This window comes from Phocoena phocoena, chromosome 3, assembly GCF_963924675.1.
Source record: "Phocoena phocoena chromosome 3, mPhoPho1.1, whole genome shotgun sequence".
Classification (NCBI taxonomy): domain Eukaryota; kingdom Metazoa; phylum Chordata; class Mammalia; order Artiodactyla; family Phocoenidae; genus Phocoena; species Phocoena phocoena.
The window spans coordinates 11,794,298-11,815,142 of record NC_089221.1 but is presented as its reverse complement, the minus strand read 5'-3'; the positions used below and the strand labels follow the sequence as shown (position 1 = coordinate 11,815,142).

Below are 20,845 nucleotides of genomic sequence, written 5' to 3'. Positions count from 1 at the left end.
TCTGTAGAGCAGCATTTCCCAAACTGGTGTTCTGTGGCACACGGTTCTGGAGGCGTTGCTGGGGAAGCTGGAAAAGGCGGGGTCTGTGTTCAATCTGCTTGGGGTAAAGACTGTACGTTCCTTTCCCCATTCAGATTCTCTTCACGTTAACGTTTTAGAATAAAGACCTTCAGAAGGGCTCCTGGGAGTGTCTAGTTAACTTTCTTTAATCCATTATTTCTCAAATTTTAATTTGCATTTTGATTACCAAAGCGAATGATTACCAATATAAAAGAATGCTTTCTCTCGAATATGTTTACTTCTTGTAATTCATTTAGTCCTTCAACAATTTTTGTGGAGCTCCTATGCGAACCACTATTTGGGAATAAAACAGCGAACAAAACTGATGCAATCCTTGCCATTGTGATGCCCACTTTCAAGTGGAAGATATAGAAAAACAAGCAAACAAAAAAAGCCAATAAACAAACAACATGCCAGGTGATGATAAGTTCCATGGAGAAAAATTAAGAGGATAGTGGAGGAAAGGAGTACCTGACAGAGTTGTGATTTTATGTTGATGGTCAGGGATGACTTATGTGATTACATCTGAACATAGGAAGTGAGGGAGCAAGCCATGTGAATATCTTTGGGGAAAAACATTCCAGGCAGAGGGAACAGCAAGTGAAAAGGCCCCGAGGCAGAAGCTTCTTATGGTAGAAAGATGTTGAGTTGAAGTTCATTGCGTATGTTCATATGCTGAGGGGGAAAATCAAGTAGAGAAGGAAAAAGGGAATGGTTGGTAAGCATAGTCTCTGGCGAAGCAGCAAAGTGTGACTTAGATTGTGTGATTATGTATTCTTTTTTAAAAATTAATTAATTTTTGGCTGCATTGGGTCTTCATTGCTGTGCGTGGGCTTTCTCTAGTTGCGGCCAGTGGGAGCTACTCTTCTTTGCAGTGCGCGGACTTCTCATTACGGTAGCTTCTCTTGTGGAGCACGGGCTCTAGGTGCGTGGGCTCAGTAGCTGTGGCTTGCGGGCTCTAGAGCTCAGGCTCAGCAGTTGTGTCGCACAGGCTTAGTTGCTCCGCGGCATGTGGGATCTTCCCGGACCAGGGCTTGAATCCGTGTCCCCTGCATTGGCAGGTGGATTCTTAACCACTGCACCACCAGGGGAGTCCCTATGTATTCTTAAATAGAAGAACAAACGTTGCATTCACTGACAAAGGAGGAAAAGGGGTTAATGATGGAGGCTGATTTGTCTTCTGGATAAGGGCATGGGGTCAGGGCCATGTTGTGGCCTCCATTTGCTTTGTGCTGTAGAAATCAAGGTTATTATCTGAGGACGATGAGGGAGGATGGTGTAAGGATTTGAGGACGCAAGAATTTGAGGACACAGCAGTTATGGGGCCTGGTAGCGAAATATGACTGGAGTCATGTAGAATGATCCTTGGGTAGCATTAGGGGCCTGCCTGAGTTTGGGGACCATGAATTTCCAGGACCAACACCTGCCTTGCCATGACCTCTGTGTGCAAGTGGAGAGGGTAGATGCCCTGGTTCATTTGGGTTGGGCTTCTCCTGGGTAGGGCTGTGGAAACAGGTGATGCAGTAAAGGCTGTTGGCAAAGGAATGATCCACGTGGGAAATCATGTCCTTAGGGGAGGGTGTGTAGAGTCAGAGGATTTAAGATGAAGGCTTTAAAAAATGTTAGCAATCTCTCAGAGAACAGGGAGTTAGTTCATTGTTTATATGGAATGAGGTAAGCAAGCTTTGCAAACAAACGTCCTCCTGTGTTTGTATGTGATTTGCTGATCAATAATAATAACAAGCACTTCTTGGGTACTTACTTTGTGGCAGGCACTCTTCTTATCATTTTACATACATTGCCTTTTGGAATTCTCACAACAATCTGAGGTAGGTTCTACCATAATCAGCATTTTACAGACGTGGGAATCAAGGCCCGAGATTTTCCAGAATCACACAGAGCTAGGATTTGAATCCAGGTAGTTTGGTGCCAGAGTCTATACTTGTTACTGTACTTGTTGCTGGACGGCGCTAACTCTATTCCCTCCCTTACCCAACTTCTGACCTGCATCTTTTTCATAACTGTCTGTAGGCTAAGGATGGTGATTATTAGTTAAGTGAAGTTCTGAGCTGGGAGTTATTTTATACTTTATTTGATGGTAAAGAAGTTTAATAGTTTCAGAACACATCAGAATCTTCCTGTTTTAATGATATCAAAATGCCATATGCCCTACAGCAGTGGAATGGAGGTGAATGTCATGGGTAATGAGGAGGTAAATGAACCATGAAGTTAATGCTTGGAGTGGAGGGTCCATGAGCACATTAGAGAATCTTGAGATGAATCATGGTGGAACTTGGGAAGGAGCTGGAGACTATGACCTACTCACAGTCTATTGCTTTATGGGCTTGTTTTCCAACCAGGTGGTAAATCACTGACTATCTCTCTGTCTGTCTGTCTTGATTAAAGTGCTCCAGTATATTCGTTTATATTTGTTAAATCTCATTCTTGAGAAATGCGTAATCCAGTTGGAGGCAGGGGGATATCTGAAATTAATTAGGGGTTGATGATGGACTGTTGGCAAAGGTGAAGAGAGAAGGAAGGCTGGCTAGAGCAGATTTATGTGAAATGAAGGAAACTTCATGGGAAGAGAGGCAGTTCATGACTTTTGGAGTTATTTCCTCCGCTGCTGGAGAAGTAAGTGTAATTTTGGTCCATCTATGATCCAGTTGGTTCTCTTGTCTTTAACACATTCCTTTACAGGATGCCTGGCCTGGGTTAGTGTGAGAGGCATGGCCAAGCATCGTTGGGGACCAAGATCTCATCTGGAGGCTGAACCTATGTGCCCTCAAGAGCTAGTTAAACAAATATGACACGGTGCTAATTTTTATTTTTTTTTTAATAGGACCTTTGTGTAAATGGTGCTCAGATACTACACTTTAAAAGCTCATTAGTGGAGGAAGCAGTCAATGAGCTAATAAATATATTGCTGGATGTGGAAGTTTCATCTAAGGAAGACAGAGAGAAAGCATCCAATATGAATAGTACTGATTCAAAAAATGAAATTTCGGGTAAGACAGAGGGTAATGGGAGGGTCTTGTTTTTCTAGGACATTATTGAAAATTAAAATTTAATTTTCTACATGGCAATGAATTTCACACTCTAAAAAGACCCTCCCAATTTTATAAGCACATTTATAAATCTGAAATTATGATTCAGAGCACATTTTAATGATGCCATGTCATTCATTCCCATTACTTTTTGTTCGACTCTACAAGCACGTACTTTGCATTGGCCCTTGTTAGCTCTCTTTGCATTTAGGTCTAAAGGTATGTTTTTTCACTATCAGTAGAGTAGGATGGTTTATGGATTGGAATCCCCACTGAGGTACGTCTACACCAGAGCATAGGGCTTGCAGGACAGAGGAGGACACTGAGAGGCTGAGGACGGTCGCTGTTCCCCAAGGGTTTATGGTTATTGGTGGAAGAGAGAACCCAGAGAACGAGCACCCAGGCGCCCAGGCCCTGTCGTTCTTTCGTGGCCACAGCTCCTGCCTCTCCTCCTGTTTCCGCACATCGAGGAGGAGAGGCCTCCTCAGACTGCCTGGTGCCCTGAGTTCGTCTCCCTATCCTTTGATGGCCTCATTTCATAAGAAGTGTGACCTTTGAGTATTATTCAACTTGCATGTAATTTATCTTAATTTTCTTCTCTTTAACTGCAGTAGATGGTTTTCTGTCTGTCTCTTTCTCTCTTTCCCCGTTCCCATCTCTTTCAATTTCTCTCACTGTGTAACAGCAAAAAGAGAAGAAGGACATTCCGACACCTTGACATCTTCTCTTAATGCTGGGGTGGGCCTCCTGCCTTTGACGACAGTTGCCAGAAAGAAGAAAGAGACCGAGGTGTTACAGGAAGGAGCCCGCGAGTTGCTCTCTCACTTCAATCACCAGAACCTGGGTGCTCTGCTGAAAGTTACCAGGAACACGCTAGAGGCCGTTCGCAAGCGCATTCATTCCTCCCACATGACCAGCTTCCGGGGTAATGATCCCACACCATTTGCCTCCTGGCTGGCCAAGTCTGGTTGCTGGTTGTGTGTGTGTGTGTGTGTGTTCCTGTTAAATTTAAATAATAAAAACCCCCACCATTTCTTGAGCGCCTCCTTGTAAGTTTCAATATTATGAACTTGGATTATCCCAACAATTCTATGATGTAGACACTATCATTCCACTCATTTAAGACTGAGTCCAGGGAGGTTAAGTAATTAGCTTAGCGTCCCTTAGCTCTTGTTAATAACATCATAATCAGCATCACGTTTAATCTTTTCTGTAATAAGGTGAAAACGTGTGAAATGAATTATTTTAATTAGTGAAAGAAAAAAATACGTACTTTAAAAAGAAGATATCCAGAAAGATAATTTCATTGTTAAATTATTAGATTATTAGCCAGTCTTATAAAGAGAGAAAGATCTTATTAATGCCATGATCTCCAAAGCAGAAATTGTTTTTACTATTTTCGCGTCAATTTAGTACTTTCCAACTGATTTCTTCATTCTCAGTACAGCCATCTCTCCTCGGCACCATTCAGAAATAAGTGTTGCATTTCCCAGAGGGGCCACAAAAATCCATCAGATTTAGAGACATTCTGAAATTAAATTTTAAATTAAAAAGATATAAAAAATAAAGTAACAGTAATTAATTAAAATTGAAAAAACAATAGGATAACAAAATCTTTTAATTTATTTTGCATATTGGCATTTAAGGGAAAACATCTCTAATATTTAATTAAAAGTGGATGAATAAAAGTGGAAACATTAAAATAATTTTTTGATTGGTGGCATGGCTTATTATGTTTTATTTTACTTCGGAATGGAGGATAGTTCTTTCCTTTGACATGGGGATAATATTAGAACTTATCAACTGTTGATATGCTGAATATTGTCACGTCTTCCCCAACTTTATATATTACAGGTATTTCCAACTGTATATATAGAGTTAACACGCACACACATATACATATTTAGACACCTATACCTATATCCAACTTTAAAAGCCCCTCGGGTATGGTGTAAATGGTAAATTACACTTTATTTCTTCTCTACTCTTTAACCGCGCCCTTTTAGGCAAGAGTTTATATAATTAAATCTGACTCCAGGCAGTGGGTTTCCTTTATGGAGAGTGTACCCATAGATTGTAATCAGCAGAAAATGGCTTGGGTTCCACCGCACTGCTCTGTTACATTGAGCAAAACTAGATCCTCCATTAGTTTTTATTCATTCATTCTTTCATTCATTCAACAAATACATACAGTATTGTCCAATGATATACCTATTATGTATTGTTCTAGGTGCTTTAATTTTTCTGGTTAAAAATGAAATAAATTAAAAATTTATTAACTAAGTTAATACATTTTAAATCAAAAAGATTAAATCCTCCCTGTTTTGTGTTAACTCAGACAGTAACAGTACCTCTAAAATGAAGCAGAACGTTCTGCCCATTTTCCGGGCAAGCATCACTCTGGCCATTCCCAACATCACCATGGCCCCAGCCCTAGAAGACATACAGCAGACGCTGAACAAAGCCGTGGAGTGCATCGTCACTGTCACCAAGGGGGTTAGACAGTGGAACAGTGAGCTATTGTCCAAGGTGGGTGTGGGATGAGGAAATCATTTCATATGATTGAAATGAATCTTATGATTGGTGGCATGGTTTATTATGTTTCAAGGTCATATGACTGAAATATGTCCTTTTCCACTGTAGAAAAAGATGCATGAAAGAAAAATGGCTGCTTTGCCGAGTAACGAAGACGGCGATTCTGATGTTGAAATGGGAGAAAACGAACCTCAGGGTAAATGTTCTTTTAGTTCTTTCTAACTAGTCATTATAAATCAAAATATATTGAGCTAAAAGGTATTTTCCCTCCATGCAATTCTCAAATCAGATTAGATAGGAATATTAATCTATGAGCCAATTTCTAGTTTATAAAATATGAAGATCCATGTATTTTAATATCACCATCATGAATAGTGTATTTTTTTTTTTTTTGCGGTACGCGGGCCTCTCACTGCTGTGGCCTCTCCCACCGTGGAGCACAGGCTCCGGACGCACAGGCCCAGCAGCCACGGCTCACGGGCCCAGCCACTTCGCGGCATGTGGGATCCTCCCGGACCGGGGCACAAACCCGCGTCCCCTGCATCGGCAGGCAGACTCTCAACAACTGCGCCACCAGGGAAGCCCCATGAATAGTGTATTTTAAATGGGTATCTCACAAGACATACTAGGGGACAAGTAGGATTTTAGTTTCACAGTTTAAAGAGAAACTTGTCATCATCACAATGAACATTTCCTGACGTTTAAGAGCTATTTTGTATTTTGAGCCATTATATGTCCTGTTTTGCTAACATGCTGTGATTTTTGCTGTAGATCTTATGGTTTTCATTTATATTCTGTAGTATTAGGTAGCATATGACATCCAAGTTGCTAATGATATATGATAAATGTAGTTTAGTCCTACAAACTTCTTTTAAAGCAACCATGCAAACAGGGCGTGTGTAATTTTCAATTAGTGCTCATATCCCCTGAGAACTAACCACAAGGCAGAAACTAAAACAAGTTCCTCTTTAAAATAGTCTGTTACTGAGGAGGCTAAAGACGGCTCAAAACAACTTTATCCACAACTTACAATATTATTTATTTAAGCTAAAAATCTATATTACTGTGTTAATTTCAATTTTGATATTGTTTGGAAACATTGCTTAACTTCCTAGAATAGCTTAAAATTCAGAATTTTCTAAACTCGAAATATGTTCAATCATGAATTATATCTTAAATTGAGAGGAAAAATGTTTAATGGGAAATTAGACATATTTTTGTCATGACAAAAGAGTTAAAAAAAGAAATAAGCTGTACCTTTTATAAATAACAGCTTTGAGATATAATTTACATAACATAAAATTCACCCTTTTAAAGTGTACAATTCAGTGGTTTTTAGTATATTCAGAGTTGTACAACCATCACCACTCTCTAATTTTAGAACATTTTCATCACCTCCAAAAGAAAGCCTGTACCTATTAGCAGTCATTTCTCATTCCCTTCCCCCAGCCCCTGGCAACCATTAATCTACTTTCCGTCTTTATGGATTTGCCTATTCTGAACGTTTCATATAAATGGAATCATGCTACATGTGGTCTTTTGTAACTAACTTTCAAGTTCTAACTATGTTGTAGCACATATCATTTCTTTTTATTGTGGAATAATAGTCCATTGTATGGATATACTACATTTTATCCATTCATCAGCTGATGAACATTTGGGTTGTTTGCACTTTTGGACTGTTAAGAATAGATAATGCTATGAACATTTGTGTAAAGTTTCTGCGTGGACATATATTTTCATTTCTCTTGGGTATGATAGTCATGCCCTGAATCATATGGCAACTTATGCTTAACATTTTGAGGAAATGCCAAACTGTTGTCCAAAGCAATTAGACCATTTTACCTTCCTACCAGCAGTGTATGAAGGTCTCTCTCTCTCTCTTTTTTTTTCCTTGTATCCTCACCAACAGTTGTTGTTGTCTGCCTTTTGATTATAGCCATTCTAGTGTGTGTGAAGTGGTATCTCCCTGCAGTTTTGATTTGCATTTCCATAAAGACCAATGATATTGAACATCTTTTCATGTCTGTATGTGTAGCTTTTCTTATTTTTTTTTTCCATTTATATATCTTGTTTGGAGAAATGTCTGTTCTTTGCCCAAGTTTTTAATAATTGGACTATTTGTCTTTTTATTGTTGAGTTGTTTATATATTCTGAATACAAATCCCTTACCAGATATGTAAATATGTAATTTGAAATATTTTCTTACATTCTGTGGGTTGCTTTTTCACTCTCTTTTTTTTTTTTTTTTTTTTGTGGTACGTGGGCCTCTCACTGTTGTGGCCTCTCCCATTGCAGAGCACAGGCTCCGGACGCACAGGCTCAGTGGCCGTGGCTCATGGGCCCGGCCGCTTTGTGGCATGTGGGATCTTCCTGGACTGGGGCACGAACCCGTGTCCCCTGCATCGGCAGGTGGACTCTCAACCACTGCGCCACCAGCGAAGCCCTGTTTTTTCACTTTCTTAATGGTATCTTTTGAAGTATAAAAGTTTTAATTTTGATTCAGTCCAGCTTAGCTTCTTTTTCTTTTGGTGCTTTTGATTGTGTATTTAAGAAACTGTTGCTTAACTTAAGGTCATGAATGTTTACTCTTATGTTTTCTTTAAACATTTTATATTTTCAGCTCTTATATTTAGGTCTATGGTGCATTTTGAGTGAAGTAGGGGTCCAAATTCATTCTTTTGCCTGTGGGTATTCAGTTGTCCTAGCACCATTTGTTGCAAAGACTATTTTTTCCCAATTGAATTTTCTTGAGACCCCTGTTGAAAATCAGTTAACCACAAGTGCAAATGTAAGCATTTATTTCTGTACTCTGGATTTTATTCCATTGATCTTATGTCTATCCTTATTCCAGAACCCCACTGTCTTGATTACTATAGCTTTGAAGTAAATTTTGAAGTCAGGAGTGTGAGTCTTCCAACATTTTTCTTCTTTTTCAAGATTGTTTTCGAATATTCTGGATCTCTTTTATTTCTGTATGAATTTTGAAATCATCAGCCTGTTAATTTCTACAAAAAAGATTTGTGATTTTTGGGATGTGCTGAATCTGTAAGTCAATCTGGAGACTATTGAAATGAAATTTAAAAAAATGGAAATAATACAAAGTATCTCCTCCAACCACAGTGAAATGAAATTAAAAATCAGTGATAGGAGATTTGGGAAATTCACTAATACATGAAAATTAAACAATATACTCCTAAGTAACCAATGAGTCAAAGAAGAAATCACAAAGGGAATTAGGAAATAGTTTTAGGATAAATGCAAAGGAAAACACAAAATGCCAAAATTTATGAAATGCAGTTAAAACAGTGCTTAGAGGGAAATTTATAGTCTTAAACACTGATACTAAAAAAGAAGAAATATCTCAAATCAGTAACCTAGCTTTCTAGGTTTTAAGAAACTTAACTTCAAGGTCACTGATTCTTTCTTCTACAAGCTAAAATTTGTTGAGCCTTGCAAGTGAATATTCATTTCATTTATTGTTTTTTTCAACTTTAGAATTTGTATGTGATTCTCTTCTACATTTCTATATCATTATTGATATTCTCTATTTTTTGAGACATACTTCTCGTACTTTAATTCTTCAGATGGGGTTTTCTGTAGCTCCTTGAACATATTTTAATAGCTGATTTTAAATTCTTCTCTAAGTTTAATTAGGCCCCATTTGTTTATTTTTGCTTTTGTTTCCTTTGCATTAGGAGACAAATAAAAAAATATTGCTATGATTTATGTTAGAGTGTTCTGCTTATGTTTTCTTCTAGTTTTATGGTTTCCAGTCTTACTTGTAGGTCTTTAATCCATTTTGAGTTTATTTTTGTACATGGTGTGAGAAAGCTTTTGCACAGCAAAGGAAACCATCAACAAAATGAAAAGATAATCTACTGAATGGGAGGAAATATTTGCAAATGATACGACCAATAAGGGGTTAATATCAAAACTATATAAACAGCTCATACAACTCAATATCAAAAAACAAACAACCTGTTTGAAAAATGGACAGAAGACCTGAATAGACATTTTCCCAAAGAAGACATACAGATGGCCAGCAGGCACATGAAAAGATGCTCAACATCGCTACTCATCAGAGAAATGCGAATTAAAACCACAATGAGATATCACCTCACACCCGTCAAAATGACCATCATTAAAAAGAACATAAATAACAAATGTTGGCACAGATGTGGAGAAAAGGGAACCCACTTGCACTGTTGGTGGGAATGTAAATTGGTACAGCCACTGTGGAGAACAGTATGGAGGTTCCTCAAAAAAACTAAAAATAGAACTACCATATGATTCAGCATTTCCACTCCTGAGTATATATCTGGAAAAATGAAAACAGTAATTCGAAAAATATACACACCCCAGTGTTTATAGCAGCATGATTTACAGTAGCTAGGAAGCAGTCCAAGTGCCCATCAACAGACAATTGGATTAAGAAGCTGTGATACATACATACAATGGGCTATTACTCAACCATAAAAAAGAATGAAATTTTGCCATTTGCAACAAGATGGATGGACCTGGAGGGTATTATGTTAGTGAATTAAGTCAGACAGAGAAAGACAAATGCTCTATGTTATCACTTATATGTGGAATCTAAAAAATAAAACAGAGGAAAGAATATAGCAAAACAGAAACAGATTTACAGATATAGAGAACCAACTTGAGGTGACCAGTGGGGAGAGGGAAGGGAGGAAGGGAAAAGATAAGGGTATGGGATTAAGAGATACAAACTACAGTGTATAAAATAAGTAAATAAATAAGCTACAAGGAAATATACAGCACAGGGAGTATAGCCAGTATTTTATAATAACTTTAAATGGAGTACAACCTATAAAAAATTCGAGTCACTATGTTGTACACCTGAATCTAACAGAATCTTGTCAATCAACTGTACGTCAATAAAAATTTCTTTTCGTCTAGTAATTCCAATAGTGGGCTTTCTCATGTATATTTCTATTGGCTGTTTTTGTTCCTGTGGGTGGGCATGACTTTCCTGTATCTTTGCATGTCTCGCAATTTTAATTCTTGTTTAAAACTTGATATGTTAAAGAGTATAATATGGCAAATCTGATTCTTTCTCCCAGGGTCTGTTGTTGTGGTGGTTATTACTGTTTTATATTGACTTTCCTGGACCAATTCTGTAAAACTTGTCTTCCCTGTGGACTGCACCACTATAGTCTGTGCTTGGTTAGTTTAGCAGTTAACTATGATTGCACAGAGATTTCCTTTAATGCTTTGAACCAGTGAGGCTTCCATGCTTTGCCTAGGGAGTTTGTGTGTGCACTGGAGCACCCTGAAAGCTCAGAAAGTTTTCAGCACTGCTCTGGCCTTTATTTACTATTTGTGCAAGACCTCAATTCATGAGCCAGCATGAAAGATTGGGACATTTTTAGGTCTTTCCTGGGCATGTGCACAGCTCTGTACATACGCATGACCTTCTAGAACCCCAGGAATATGTCAGGGCCCTATAAGGCCTTCTGTGGACATCTCATTCCCCAGATCTTTAACTTTTTTGGCCACCCTTTCCATTGCCCCAACAGATATCATTGCCTCAGACAGCTGTGAAGTTATATGTCACTGATGTTTTTTTTTTTTTAATTGAAGTATAGTTGACTTACTTCATAAGTAAGTGACTTATGTACTTCAACATAGTGACTTGGTATTTTTAGACATTATGAAATGATCACCACTATGAATCTAATTACCATCTATCACCATGCAAAGTTATTACAGTATTATTGACTATATTCCCTGTATTGTACGCTACATCCTGTGACTGATTTATTTTATAACTGGACTTCTTAATCCCCTTTATTGGTTTTGCCCATCCTCCTTTCCCCTCCCTCTGGCAAGGACTAGTTTGTTCTCTGTATCTATGAGTCTGCTTCTGTTTTGTTCTCATTGTTTTTTGACAAACACCTTGGGGATAGGGATTTTCTGTCAGTGGGTTCTGAGTCAGGTCAAATGAAGGTAACCTCTTTGAATGGGGCTTGCCTAGGGAGCTTCCAGACAAGTCAAGTAGGGACAATTCTGTGGGGCTTCTTGAGGAGCCTCAAGCCCAGGCTGGTCCCTCTGGTGAATGTGGCCTGCTGCTGGCTGTGGTTTTCACAGCCACGGTCATTGCAAAGCTCCTGTTTCTCGAGGCTGCCGCATAGCCAGCAAGGGGCAGCGTATGTAGAACCAATTAACAAAACAGTGACAAAACTCATTGTTGTTACTCAAATTTCAAAGTATTTCTCGAATAAACAATTCCTTGAATTGTTGCAACCTTTGGTTAATGTCCAGAGTCCTGAAAAAATTATTATTGACAAATTTGCCCAGTGTTTTCAATTGCTTTTATAAAGAAGATTTTTTCAGAGGTCCTTACTTTACCATTACAGAAATTCACTCATCTTTTTAAAGCATGTTCTATATACTGTTGATATAAATGTTTCTCTCTCTCTCTCTTTTTTTTTTTGCTTTTAGATACCTTTGAGATAGCGTCGGTGAACTTACCCATTCCTGTGCAAAACAGGAACTATTATAAGAATGTTTCTGACAACAAAGAGATTCTAAAATTAGTCTCTGTGTTTAGCACAATCATCAACTCCACCAAAAAGGTATGCCAAGAGGATCTGCAGCCAGGGTCTTTTGCTTTACAGCAAGATTGAAGTTGAACATTTAAGCTTGTCCTTCACGTAGCCTGGGTCTCACACACTGTACCTTCAGTGAGCAGCTTATGGAATCTCGTACGTGCTCAGCAAATGTTTGTTTAACTCAAGATTTTTCATTCTAGATTGCAAGGTGAAAGACAATTATTATTTCTGTGTTTTATATTGTCTTCTGTTTAATGCCTTTAAACTTTTTATGTATTTATGTAGTACAGATAAGTCTGTTAAAAAATTCAAGATGTCTCAAACCCCAGGTCAGACTGTTGCTGCAGTTCACCTTCAAAGAGTCAGTGATGCTGGAACTGACTTGAATCATTTGAAATAGAATAAGTTTACACTCAGTTTTTGTGTTTCTGTAGTTGGGCAAATCTTATAAAATAGATGAAAATTTATATATATTGTATATACATGTATGTATATCATGGAAATAAGATAATACTGAGAATTTCGAAAATATTTTCAGCATGTACTTGTACTGGACATGGATGTAAATTCAGGTTAATTTTTTCTTCCAAACTGCTCTTCTCTCACCTTTCCCTTTTCTGTTCAGGCAAATCTGTCTTTGTGGTTAAAAAGACTCAAAATCCTGGTGTCAGTTTCTACTTAAAAGAAAATATTCACATTGGCACTAAGACCTGCTGACTCTTTAAAACTGTTTCTCATTGTTGAGGGAACAGTTGTCACTCAGTAAATATATCTTTTCTATTACTCAGTTTTGATAGAATGAGTTTCACTTGTTTGAAAGTGTTTTGAAAAGCTGCCTTTACTGTAACCATGTGAGGAAATATTAAGTTTAATTTTAATGTATTCCTGAGGGAACTGGAAGCTTTTGCATTTATGCATTTTCAATTTTCCTTCTTAATATCTTGAAGGTCTTGTACTTAATTTTGCCCTAGGGACTGCGTTCACATAATTCAATTTAACAAATATTTGTCTAGTGCTTAGTTTATCAAGCTCTGTACTAAACGATAAAGGTAAGTAGAGTATTCTATGATGATAATAAACATTCAAGTATGCTTTCAAATGTCTCAGTAATCATGGAAAATACAATAAAATAGATCAATAATAAAGTCCATTACTTTCTTTCAATATAAGCAGCCACTGTTATGAAAATCTAAGGGTAAGACAGAGTAGTTGAAATTAATGTACTGCAGGCAACAAGGTACTTATGCCTGTGTCATTGTTGTTGCATTTGCCTTTATACTATGTGAAGGAAATGTACAGATCTTAGTACAGTCTTCCTTAAGATAATAGAAAGGGTTGGCACTTAGAATAACTTGAAGGACTTTATCCAGATTGATAGGATGGCCAGATTGTTTCTGGAAGACTGTATGCACACTTGGTCATAGTGCTAGACGTGGCTCTCCACAGCCATAGACCCTTCTGAATTTTCTGTGACTGACCCTTCCTCGACCACAGAAAATCCTCTGACCCCAGCCCCTTTCCTCTTACAATAACTGGTTGGATCAGAATACAAACCTGACCTACATTCAGCACATCCATAGTTTGGCCATCAACTTATAACACTGCCTGGCTTGAAAAGATGAGCTGGACCAAACAATCAAAATAACCATGGCAATTAAAATAACTTAAGTAGATCAGCCCTACATACGTAGTTCAAGTAATTTTTCCTTTAGACTTTAGGTTACCTCTGCTTTCAAAAGTTCCAGTTTAATAAAGATTGACTCAGATAAAATAAATGAGAGTCTAAAACTTATTTAGTTAGGGTATGTTCTTTTTTTTTTTTAAATCTATCTATCTATCTATTTATTTATTTATTCAGGCTGCGTTGTGTCTTTGTTGCTGCGCACGGGCTTTCTCTCTAGTTGTGGCGAGCGGGGGCTACTCTTCGTTGCGGTGCACGGCCTTCTCATTGCCGTGGCTTCTCTTGTTGCGGAGCATGGGCTCTAGGCTTGTGGGCTTCAGTAGCTGTGGCACACAGGCTCAGTACTTGTGGCTCGTGGGCTCTAGAGCACAGGCTCAGTGGTTGTGGCACCCAGGCTCAGTAGTTGTGGCTTGCAGGCTTCAGTAGTTGTGGCTCGCGGGCTCTAGAGCTCAGACTCAGTAGTTGTGGCACAAGGGCCTAGTTGATCGTGGCATGTGGGTCTTCCGAGACCAGGGCTCAAACCCATGTCCCCTGCATTGGCAGGCAGATTCTTAACCAATGTGCCACCAGGGAAGTCCCAGGTACGTTCTTAATATTATAAACACTTGGGTGTTGAAAGAGCTCAGGATTCTGGAATTTTACCCATATTCAGGGATCTTTGATAATCTGTAATTCGTTCTCCAAACCATCATACATTTGTGAATATGTCTAGATGCTGTTGCAGTGCATTCTGGGTGTGCATGTCAACATCTCAGCCCGTGCCAGGGCATCAGGGGTAGCTGGGACAAGCGGGGGCAGGCTTAGCTTTCTGCATTTTAGTGGGTGTGAAGTGTCAACACTCATTAATCCTGAGGTTTCAAGGGGCATCTTTAGCTGCATGTGGGGAGCTAGAGTAAACCTACTGCTTGGCTTGGTTCGGGTTGGTGAAATTTACTTAAAATAATCAGACCATTTAGAATGCTGTTGGTAATGCTCTGTTCTTTCAAATAATGCCACTTTTCTCTCTATCTCAGTTGAAATTTTTTTTTCTCATGCAGATGTAACTCTGAAATTATAATGTAAGCCAATAGAAAAAGTTGACTACCAGGAGGTATAAACATTAGAAATGAGGAGACAAATTTTAATTATTTGGAGATGATATGATAATCTATCAAGTAAATCCAAAAGCGCTAATCTAAAAAATACATATGGCCCAAGAAGAGTTAAGTTAGTAGTCAGTTGAAAGGTAACTATAGGCATTTCTGCTGTAATGCAATAAACATGTTCCTGAAAAGCCAGTTTTGCAAAGTTGCACATCTAATAGGGCTTATGAGAAAAAAGAGGTTGAGATAGACACACACAACCTAGGAACTTCTGTAACCAGAGTAATATCAAAACCAATAACCATCATAGTAAAATATTAACCTGTTTAACAACGCCGTAGTCAGTATAGAACTTTACATACTATCAAAAGGTAAAAGAAACTTGGTAGAAGTTGTAACAAGGTGTAAGAAACAGTTGAAAATACTGAGTTATGGAGGCAAATATAAAATTTACAGAGATCAGGTCTAACTGTGCAAAGAACATTCTCAAAACAAAGTGGAGAACAAATTAACCCAAAAGAAAGAAGAGACAAAAAGCATTGTGCCCCTCTTTGGTTTGCTGCTTTAGTGGGTACAAAATGAAGTGTTAGGAAAAACAGCATTTGATAATGTGACCTTCCTGTTATATTGACATCATTCCTTATTTGCCAGTTGCAAGAAAGCCAATTCATCTTACAGAAGCACACTTTGTAACAAAGCAGACCATTTGTTAAAAAAAGTTTTTTAAAAAACTTTTATGCCATCCATACAATTATAAGGATAGTGGAAAAAAGATCCTTTTTACGATAACATCATTGAAAAATACCTAGGAGCGTACATAATGAGAAGTTTGTAGGGTCTTTATGAAGAGTTCTCTAAAACTTAACAAGGAATTAAAGAAAAAGAGGTGAGAAGATTTGGAAACACATGGGAAGATTTAATGTTGTATGGATGTCAGTCCTTACCTAATATATTTATACATTTTGTGTGATTCCATGCAATCTTTCAATGGGGCTTGATGCTGGATATATTCTATTTGTCCCTCTAGATCTAATCTCCACGCTCTCACCTTAGGGAACAAGTCAATGGGTTTCCATTGAGACTTCCAGTAGATTTCACCAATGAGAGTCTTGGAGGAGTTTGTGCAATGGGAAAAAGTGACCTCAGGGTATTTTTTTCCCCCATAGCATCACCCTCTCTGTGGCATGATTTGAGCTGTGTTTTTGACCTAAGGTCCAGCTCCAATCAATAGGGCCTGGTTCACAAGAGATTTTATGGACTCTCTCTCTCTCACTCTCTTTTTTTTTTTCCTGAGAAAACTGTTCCCCTCTCTTTTTGGCTAGGATGGTACCAGTTACATTGTTACTAGTCCCAGGTTACTATTTACACTATTGTATCCAGTTCCAGTCCTGTGGCATTTTCAACTAGTCACACGGTTCACTAATTAAACATTTTAATAAACCCATGGGAACCACCAGCAACTGGCAAATGTTCATATATATCATGATACCGTTTCTGATTCTTCTTTCTCTACACAAATACGTTATTTGTATTCTAGGAAGTTATTGCATCCACTGACTGCTTCAAACGCTACGATCACATTTGGCAAAAGGAGAAAGAAGAAACCATTGTGACATTTATTATGAAAAACCCCTTGCTTTCTGAATTTGAATCCCAGATTCTCTATTTCCAAAAACTAGAGCAAGAAATTAACACTGAGCCTGAGTATATCTGTGCGGGTACCATTGCTCTGTACACAGGTTGGTTCATTTTCTTTCAGACAGTCATAAAAATTCAACGTATTACTCTGTCTCTTTACCTAGATTAGTATTCCAGAGAATTCTAGCTATCTTAAAGATTGACTCTCCTTTTATTGGCCTCAAGCTTTAAGACCAACTTGTAGATTTGTTTTTAATTCCCTTCTGCGTAATTATTTATTCTGGACTATTTTGAACAGTCTGCTGCTAAATCTTGAAAATAAATGCTAATTCAGGTAAGGGATGAGTCTGTCATATTTGGAATTAAAATGTACCCTTTCTTTAATAAATAACAATAACAAAGATTTGAGGCTTATCTCCGACAGTTTCGATAGGTACTGTTTTTTTTTTTTTTTCCGCATTTTGGAATGTGTTTTGAATTGTTGCAAATAGGCTTTATGACATGAATGGATATATAATGATTGGGAAAAACTAATTTTTTTCCAGTTTGCTTTTTCATGTGTTAGAGGGCTATCAGCTGCAAAGTATTTACTGTTGGTAAACCGTTACACTGGGTCTCCTTATACTGGTTCTAGTTTTTCAAACTGAACGGTGGACATGTGCGTTTTACAGCTGACTTGAAGTTCACCTTGACCGCTGAGACGAAGGCCTGGATGGTTGTCATTGGCCGTCACTGTAACAAAAAATACAGAAGTGAGATGGAAAACATTTTTACACTTGTTGAAGAATTCAGTAAGAAACTGAATCGCCCAATTAAAGACCTAGATGATGTTCGAATTGCTATGGTGGCACTGAAGGAAATTAGGGAGCAGCAAATCTCCATTGACTTTCAAGTGGGACCCATTGAGGTAACTGATAATCACTCGTTCTATAGAAATACCTCCATATGTTGGGCTCTATTAGATGAACTATTGACCAGATCTGGACTGGAATTACAAATGGACGCTAAACCCAAGAACAACAATTTCAGTAATGATACCTAACCTATAGGGTGCCTCGTATGGGCAGTTCTAGTACTTTACACAGCATTTAAGGTGTTGAAGAGCAGAGCCTGAGATGAGGATTTCTGTGTAAGTGATTTATTGATGAGTGCTCATGGGAGAAGTAGAGTGAACGAAACAGAAAAGGATGAGGTTGGGGGTGGGAGGAAGCTAAGCCAGGGTGTGATCTTAGCTGTAGACTAACTTCGGCCTGATCCCACAGGGAGTGTTCTGGAACATGAATTGTACCACAGAGTTGGCCCCATTTTGAGACAAGGGGGACTGTTTTTATTCCCCCAAATCAGTTGGTCATTGGCCATTATTTCCTCATGAGGAGGTTCCTATCAGCTGAGGACCATTTTCAAGGGAAGAAAGCAGCTTGATTCCTATAGTCAACACACCCAACAATCTGGGTTGCAAATAACCAGCTGATAAACAGGACCTGGATGGGGCACTGACAGTGTCCATTCATGGGTTTACTCTGTATTAACTCGTTTAATCCTTCCTACAACACTCCACTTACAAACAAGGAAACTGAGGGTCAAAGAAATCACATAGTTTGATTAATGTTGCACGTTACTTTTGTTTTTATCATACTATCTTTTCTAGACGCAAACGCTTTATCAGGAATGGGTTACTATATTCTTTTAAATGAGACTAGTATAACTGTAGCATTAGAACAATTCCAGTTATAAAAACATTATCTTTTCATCACACCATAACTTAAGTGTCTGGACTTAAACTCTGATGGTCAGGATCATACTCTTGTCTCATATTGTGTGCACGTCTCTTTGAATTTTGAAAAATTTCAAATTACCATGAAAATGGCAGAGATGACTGAAGGTTTGCCCCTTTACTGTGTTGGGTCAGGGAAATCACGTGGTCCATTGTGTTCTTCTTTGGAATTGAAACATCAAGGCAAAGACCCGTTACTTGGACCAGGGGAGTTTGGAGAAAGGGTTTGAAGAGGAGGTCCAGCAATTGCCAAGCCTTTCCTCCTGATGTGAGAGTTAAGACAAACTGTTGTCAAGTAGTCAAGCTCAAGATGCAATCTTTAGTACTGATAGAACTTATTTGGAAGACCTGATTTAGTGTTCAGCTCCCATATTCCCATTGTATCTTACTTTCCCCATTTCCCCACCCTGTTCACACACACTATGGCCTTGTGAGCACTAAGTCCCAGAATTGTACTTACTCGTCCATCAAAGGCAGCATTGGAAAGCTGCAGGTCTCTGTGTTGCTTTGTTGATTTGATTGGTACTGGGGTGCAGACTGGAGGCATGCCTTCAAGGAGAAAGAGGGAAGAGGAAGAGAGGCACTGGGCTATGCTTGCCCAAATCAACAATCTTTTCCCCAAATCAACAATCAGGTATTCATTCTATGTCTTTGGGGAAGAGTAATGGTGGGAGAAGAGGCCAGGGATATTTAGGAAAAATCCTTTCTCATGAAAACCAAACTTTGCCTTATTTTAATCTTCTAGACAAGGGAATAGTCCAGGATTTTGTGCCCTGAGGGCAATAACTTGGCTTAGGCTCTGATTCAAGAATGCCCTCTTAAGTCTTACTGTTGGAACCTTTTACCAACAAAGTGAAATAGGATAGAGTTAAAACTCTGATTCATTTTGTTATTCTAAAATTAGCAGTTAAATTGTTTTATGTTTTTCATTTACTCGATTTAATTTTGTCGTCTTCAAATACAATTTAGGGGCCTAAGTAAAAATACCTTTTATTTGTATAATGATTTATAGTTTTCAAAGTGCATTTAAATTGATATATTTTTTGATATTCACGAAAATCCTGTGAAGCAGCCAGGGAATCTTCCTGTTTTACAGATGAGGAAACTGAAGCTAAGTGGCTCAGTTGCTCACTTAAGCTTTTCCAAGTTTGCAAGTAGAGTAACTAGAACTCTCTGGGCAGTTTCCCTGTCATGTGGATCTTTTCCATTCTAATGCTTTAAAAAAATGACTGTGCATACATTTATGCACCTGACTGGCAGAAATTAAATTTTTCTTCTTTTGTCTAGGAATCCTATGCCCTGCTTAACAAATATGGGCTTCTGATAGCAAAGGAAGAGATGGACAAAGTGGATACTCTGCGTTACACTTGGGAGAAGCTTCTGGCACGTGCCAGTGAAGTGCAGAATGAATTAGTCTCACTGCAGCCCAGTTTCAGGAAAGAGCTTATTAGTACCGTGGAGGTCTTCCTCCAAGACTGTCACCAGTTCTACCTGGACTACGATTTGGTACAACTCTAGCTTTCTCTGTGTATTTTGGGAGAAGAGTGACTACAGCATGCAAAATGTAGTTGTTTAAAGATAATATTGGGTGGGCCAAAAAGTGCCTTCGGTTTTTTAGGTAAAAATAAAGACACATTTTTCATTTTCACCAAGAACTTTATTGAACAACGTATTCATCCTTTTGTTCCACTACCTTCTGCCATTTTTCAGGCAACTTCATAATTCCATCTTCCCAAAACTTTTTATCTTTTTGAACAAAGAAATGTTCCAGGTGCCTTTTACAGTCTTCCAGGGAATTGAAATATTTTTTCATTAAGAGAATTTTGTAAAGAGTGAAATAAATGGAAATCCGAAGGTTCAATGTCTGGTGAATAAGGTGGATGAATCAGAACTTCCCAGCCAAGCTGTAATAGGTTTTGCCTGGTCATCAAAGATACATGTGATCTTGAGTTATCCTGATGGAAGATTATGCGTTTTCTGTTGACTAATTCTGGACACTTTTCGTTGAGTGCCGCTTTCAGTTGGTCTAATTGGGAGCAGTACTTGTTGGAATGAATCGTTTGGTTTTCTGGAAGGAGCTTATAATAGAGGACTCCCTTCCAATCCCACCATACACACAACATCACCTTCTTTGGATGAAGACTGGCCTTAGGTGGGGTTGGCGATGGTTCTTTTCGCTTGTCCCACGATCTCTTCTGTTCCACATTGTTGTACAGTATCCACTTTTTATCGCCTGTCACAATTTGTTTTAAAGATGGAGTGTTTTCATTACGTTTCAATAGAGAATTGCACGTGGAAATATGGTCAAGAAGGTTTTTTTCACTTAACTTATGTGGGACCCAAACGTCAAAGTGATGAACATAACCAAGCTGGTGCGAATGATTTTCAGAGCTTGATTTGGATATTTTTAGTGTGTCGGCTATCTCCCGCGTGGTATAATGTTGATTTTT

At 38.4% G+C, this 20,845-nt stretch overlaps 1 protein-coding gene across 1 annotated transcript in view; it reads left to right on the top strand.

The window, feature by feature from the left end:
• The window catches only part of DNAH5 (dynein axonemal heavy chain 5), a 200,866-nt gene that overhangs the window by 31,742 nt on the left and 148,279 nt on the right, over window positions 1-20,845 (top strand). The window contains exons 18-25 of the mRNA XM_065873626.1: window positions 2,903-3,068; window positions 3,793-4,032; window positions 5,446-5,636; window positions 5,751-5,838; window positions 12,111-12,244; window positions 16,521-16,722; window positions 17,293-17,528; window positions 19,683-19,901. Coding sequence (XP_065729698.1) covers window positions 2,903-3,068; window positions 3,793-4,032; window positions 5,446-5,636; window positions 5,751-5,838; window positions 12,111-12,244; window positions 16,521-16,722; window positions 17,293-17,528; window positions 19,683-19,901 — 1,476 coding nt within the window. The remainder of the gene's footprint in view (window positions 1-2,902; window positions 3,069-3,792; window positions 4,033-5,445; window positions 5,637-5,750; window positions 5,839-12,110; window positions 12,245-16,520; window positions 16,723-17,292; window positions 17,529-19,682; window positions 19,902-20,845) is intronic.